Raw genomic sequence first — 6,124 nt, forward strand, 5'->3', positions numbered from 1 at the left:
TCTCGTAGTCGCGCCGGGCGCTGACGGGGGCCGCCGGCTCCTCATGCCGCCCGTTGGGGGGAGGCAGGAGAAACGTCCCGGAGCCTCCACAGGAGCACTCTGGCCTTGTCATCTACCTTGGGCTGGTTAAAAACGTCTTGGTCCAGTAACGTCCTGCTTCAGAAATTGCTAGAACGTATGTTTACTACTAAAAAAATACAATTGGGGCTTCTTTGAGGGCTTAATGTTTATTTGTACTGTTCCTGCTGTTGTTACGTATTGGCATGTGCACAGGTGCAGACATCTTATCTTTATTTCACCGTGACTGTGCCGAAATTGTGTTTATATTGTGGAAGATAAATGCTGCTTGAATACGTTTGACTTTATATAAACAGATCTTTTTACGGTAATAGTTTTAAAGGACACACTGGAAAAAAGAGGTGCTCTTGGACAAATAAAAGCAAGGATCAGAGCTGAAGTTTTTAATGCACTGGATGACCAAAGTGAACCACGGCCGCCACTGTCTCATGAAAATCTCTTAATCAATGAACTTATTCGTGAATACCTGGAATACAACAAATATAAATACGCAGCATCTGTTTTAACTGCAGGTATTGGGGCTGAATTTTTGTTGTCATCACTATATTAATAGATATTTACTGTTCAGTTGAGTAATTCCACAGATACTATGAAATTAATAAGTGGGACCAAGGTGCACAACCTTGTCTTGCCTTGGAAATAAGTACGATACCAACACTCCACAGCTTTACTTGCAGCATTAAGCCAAATCATACCATTAGTTTTCAAGAAAACTTACGTTTTGCTCCTTATCCTTGAGGTAAATGCTTTGACAGAGTAGTTGATGCAAGAGCAAGAAAACTTGCTAGCAGCCTGCAACACCTTTCTTGAAATGTCTGCTTTTGTTTTGAAATATTACTAACAATATTATTAAAGCATATATCACATTTTTATCTCATTGGCATTTGGGTAAAATAAAAAATAGCCTACAAATTAACAAAATTCTTTTGAGGAATAATTTAAACTAAAGCAATATATACATAAAGTAGCTGATAGTCAGAATTCTGGCAATTTATGTGTATAGACTGTATCAGAAACTTGGTTAGATGGCCTCAGCTTAAATAATAGAATACCAAGAAGATCCATATTTTTTAACTGCCGTTAAGCATTAACTGTTACTGGCTGTGCTAAAATACTAATATTTGAGATCTGTTTAGACAACAACATCTAAATGGTAGCTAGAATTTATATGGTACAGCACTCATGTATTTTTGCAGCTATTGCTAATTAGTATTTGAAATTTTAAGTTCTGTAGTTGTGCTTAGATACAGTAAGTGAATTTGCTATTTAATAATTTGATATATTTCACTCCCCCTCAAGAGGAGGGAATGGAGACAGTCTGTATAGTAGTTAATGTGTGAAACTGTGAAATTTGTTTGATAACAATACTTCTTTAGAGAAAGGCTTGTTTGCCTGATTATCTTTATACTGTAAGACTTCTTTAATAGTTTTCTTAGATTCCTTTAGAGTGAAGATAAAAATTGTAATATGCTATTGTAAATTGCATGAGTATGAAGTACTAATGTTTAAGTGAGTTCCCTGGAATTACAAGATAGTGTTAGATATTAATAGTCCAAAAGGGAGGTGTGTGCTCTGATTCCCTTTTGAAGTCTCCTATTAATTGGTGATGTTTTTCTTACTAGTCTTAAGAATTTTTGGGAAATCTCTTTTCCAGAATCCGGCCAGCCTGAAGTGCCCTTGGATAGGCAGTTTCTTGCCAAAGAGCTGAATATAGTTGAAGACACAAATGGAAAATCAGTGTAAGGAGTGATTTTAGAATGCACAGTATATTCTGTTCTGCGTGTATTTTTCTCTTTAGTGTTATTATAAATCACATATAAATGTTCTCACCAATTGAAATGTGACTAGATCACATGCCTGCTGTAACGCTCTGGATTCAAATTCACAACGTCAAACGTGGGGCCATTTTCAAACGTACTCCAAACTAACATTTCATTCTGCCAACTCTATAGCATTCTCCAGGTAGCGTACTTGAACACCAAAACACAAGTCTCTTACCAGTACAGTCTTCCCTACGGTCAGAAATAGAGAACAGATATGGTCTTTGCATATCGGCGAGTTGCTTTGTAGAGCAATAAAAAGATTACTGTACTTTGAGATCAGATACGAATTCGCAATACTCCGATATGACTGCTTTAATGAGCTAGAGTACTGAAGTGGGTTTAAACACATTCAGCATTCTGTGTAGCTTGTGCTGTCAGAATCCGTCAGGTGCTTAGGAAGAATCAAGTTTGCGATGTGCAGTGGTGGACTGGGCTGTAGCCCACCAAAGTCTGATCCGTTGTACTGCACGAGTGAGAATGTGGATCTATGTTCTTGTGCTAAGCATGCTCCAGTTCTTCACCTACAGGGGAGCTGGAATTTGGTTGAGTGTATGTCATAGCGTGAGCTTTTTAGGAGAGTGTTGGTGTTCAGGGGGGGCTTAGGTCTGTGCTTATTTATGTAATGATACCTGGCATAACATATTTTAAATAAAGACATCCTTACATATTCTAGAGGTAAACATTAAAGTCTAAGAAGTTTTCAGGAAAGGGTGTATTTTTAATGCTCAGTATTTCATAGACTGCTTTTGTCATTTCTCTCTCAAGCAGACCTCTCTTGTATGGAATTCTCTCTCATTTCTTACATGGTGGTAAAGAAGAAAGGACCCAGAATGCCCTTCCAAAAGTGTCTTTGCTGAATTATCCAAAGCAGAACCTTGGCAAACCACCTAGTGAGAGAAATCAAAAAGGTAGGTGTGGTATCATTTTTGCAGAAGTTTTATTTGAAACTAGATTTTCTATACGGTATATATGCTTATAACAGCATAAACATGCAGATGGACACAGTACCTCCTTCTCTGTGCAAGGAATGCTTTGAACTGACACCTCTTTTGTAAGAAAAATTCTTCAGCAGAACGGTGTTTATACCTCAGAAGTACCATTAAGCTCTGTGACCTGACCATACCTCTTGCTCATGTATTCATTTAAGAAAGGTCCTACTATATCCAACTCAATAAAGACCCACCCATGATTTCTTAAACTACCTGTATATCTACCTTCATTTAAATAAGTGACCACCTTACACCAACTCTTAGGCCTGCTTCTCTCTGCCGGTATGCTAATGGGACAGCATATATGGCGTACAAATCCGATTGCACTCAGAAGTGCTTGACTGGCCTTCAGATGTGTCAGCAGTAGAACCTTCTCTCTTATATAGGAATGTATTTTATTTATAAAGCAGACATTCTTAAATATTGCAGACAGCCAAATTTATGTAATTTTTCAACAGTGCAAGGTACTGTGATGCTCCTGTTACCTTGTGGTAGCTGTAGCTACTTCTTAGTTACTAGAGGGAGGGGGGAAAAAAACTAATTGTTTAGCTTTATTCTGTTAAGACTTTTGGACTGTTAAAAACATAAAGCACATTTAAATTGGACAGCTGGGCTATTCTGATTTGTAGATGGTAGAAATCTGTCATGCCATTTATGCTTTTAGAAACAGAGATTTACTGCTCTGCAGTTGCTAGTAAAGACCAGAAAATACTAATATCCCAGTTCTCGGTATCAGAAAGGTCATCCACCAAATTGCTTTACCATTTCCCTAAAAGTTAAACTGGCCAAACTGTACTCCCTTATACTATTACAAATCTGGAATGGGTCAGCTAGAGAGAGGCTTACTACATTGGCAATTTAATACAATAATTTAACCTAAATTTGCAGTAAAAGATATTAAATAGCGGGTGTATCTCTTCGTTTCTCATCTGTTCTAACTTACCTAATTTCTATAGAAAGTTCTTAACTCTTTAGCTGTCAGTTCTGTATATGGGCATAAACCTGTTCTGAGGACATAATTCACATCCCACTGACTGCAGAAGTTCAAGCTCTGAGTTCATTGCTCTACAGTAGCACACTGCTAAATCTCTTTCTGGTCTGCTTTTTGACTGGTTACAATTAATACTGCCTAAGCTACAGAATGAAAGGGAATTGGTCCAGGTTTTTTCCTTCAAAGAGTCTGCTTAGCATATTACTTCACTTTCTACTGTGAGAATTTAGTACTATTGTGTTAGTACTATCAACTATTTATTTTATGTCCAAAAAATTTGAAAAATACAAGGCCTGAGATATTACTGACATCTAAAAAGTGTGAGAGAAGTACTAAACACCTTAACAGTTAATTCATTTGAGACAATGTTGTTTCCCATCTGCGGGGGGCTGAAGAAACAAAATTTCTGTACAAAAACTGCTATATAGTCTCTCTTTGTTAGAAAATAATTATTCATATCAGAAATTTCTCCATTTTTTAAAACAAACTCAGTGTACAGAAGAATGGTTTTTAACATATAACTTTGTACCTCAGTTCCGAAATTGACGCTGCAGGGTCACCTTGCCCTGTTGATTCCAATATAAATTCACATGGGAATTTAATTGTTTAGAGTTAGTTACAAAACTCAGGATTAATCATAAGACATGATAGCACATTGCTTTTTGAACTAAACAAAAATACAACAGCTTTAAGGCTTTTAACCTTTAAGTAACGATAGTCTGAAATTACTTTCTGCATGTGTTTGTGGAATATATCAGTGGACACCTAAAGGCAGTGGGTTTAAAATACTAATTCTCTAGCTATTTTAATTAGGCTGCCTATTCAGGTAATCAAGTCCATTCATAAACTCAACCCTTCAGGTCTCTTATTTAACATCTAACTTGCTTTTTGTATTAGAAATTGTCTTGCTTATTTAGTTGAATGAATATTCCAACAGAGTGGGGATCCTTACAGAATGTGTGGAATCTGGTGTTTCTGTTAGTTCATTCACTGTAGCCGAGTTGGAAGTTGTCTGAAATCTAATCTTTAGTAATGCAAAGCTCTTATCTCACACAGTTGCATGGAAAAACTTATTTGTAAAATTGCCTGAGTTTCCTATGATGATATTCTGCATCAAAGTTGATAATGGTAGAAAATACTTACACCTTTGGATCTCCAGATGCGTGAGAATATTTATGTCTGCGTTTCATTTTCAGATAGAATTCCAGAACCAGGAAGGATGGCTGGCACGAGCCTCGAAGAGCCCCTTGTTTTACAAAGTATAAAGAGATGATATCTTTCATATGCTAATTTGTCATGTCAAATTTTGTAAGAGTTAATTTAGGAAATTCTTCTTTGCATAAATTTCCCCACTATGTCTAGTGGGACCGTTTGAGCTGGTCAGATCTACCCATGAGACAGGACGATGGGGCCATACTTACTGTCAATGAAAAAAAAGTTAGCAAAGGCTCTCTTCCTCCAGCACTGATAGAAGGAAAACTGTATATGAAGTCAGATTAGTGAAGCCTGTGTCTAGAATTGGGCCTAAAAATACTGGTTTTACTTTATAAAAATGTATCAGATAACTTATCATTTCTGCACTTCCCTTAATATGTTATGTCTTTGTGTGTCTTTCATGTGTTTCTGAATAAAATTTCTGAGTTTTAGTCTGTGTGGTATTTTGAAGTGTTCAAACTAAATATTTTAATCATTCTTCTTTAAAAAGAAGCTGCTACTTTCAGATAAGTATGGGAAAATAAATTTGAATAGAAAATCAAAGTGCTTTAGAGGAATAGTTGTTTTTAATTCTCCGGAAATGAGGACTATATTTATCTTCATGCCAGCAAACAAATGAGGGTGTCTTTTCCATCTGGAGTTGCTATAAATTGTACGGTGTAACACTGAGTATATGGGAGAGGAAGGAACTTACGTTTTTTTCCCCCAATGACATGAAACTCACTCAGGCAAAGCTAAAAATAAAGTTGATAATAGATTACTGATTCCCAGAACTTTTTTTTAGCTGAGGTATTTATATGGTTTGAAATGGTAGTTTATTTTAAAAGCCAAACTTAGAGGGGTACATAAAAAATAACAGGTTAGCTATTTTTCTCTACTCATTTTAACAATGCATATAGATGTTAATATTTCCAGTGGTACTGAGAGGAGTTTTGTATAAATAAATCTTTTGGGTTGTGTTCTTAAAAATCTTAATTGTTCAATAACTGGTACAGTAGCGGGGGGCGGGGGGGGGGGAGGAAGGGGAA

At 36.5% G+C, this 6,124-nt stretch overlaps 1 protein-coding gene across 1 annotated transcript; it reads left to right on the forward strand.

The window, feature by feature from the left end:
• Positions 1–392: 392 nt before the first annotated feature.
• On the forward strand, positions 393–5,180 carry FOPNL (FGFR1OP N-terminal like; the record flags this gene model as incomplete). The annotated part of the gene is made up of 4 exons (XM_009697663.1): positions 393–590; positions 1,733–1,817; positions 2,670–2,809; positions 5,078–5,180. Coding segments are annotated over 4 exons (500 nt in total), but the record flags the coding sequence as incomplete, so codon positions are not given.
• Positions 5,181–6,124: the final 944 nt, after the last annotated feature.

The sequence above is a fragment of the Cariama cristata genome, unplaced genomic scaffold (assembly GCF_000690535.1).
Source record: "Cariama cristata isolate BGI_N322 unplaced genomic scaffold, ASM69053v1 scaffold333, whole genome shotgun sequence".
NCBI lineage: Eukaryota > Metazoa > Chordata > Aves > Cariamiformes > Cariamidae > Cariama > Cariama cristata.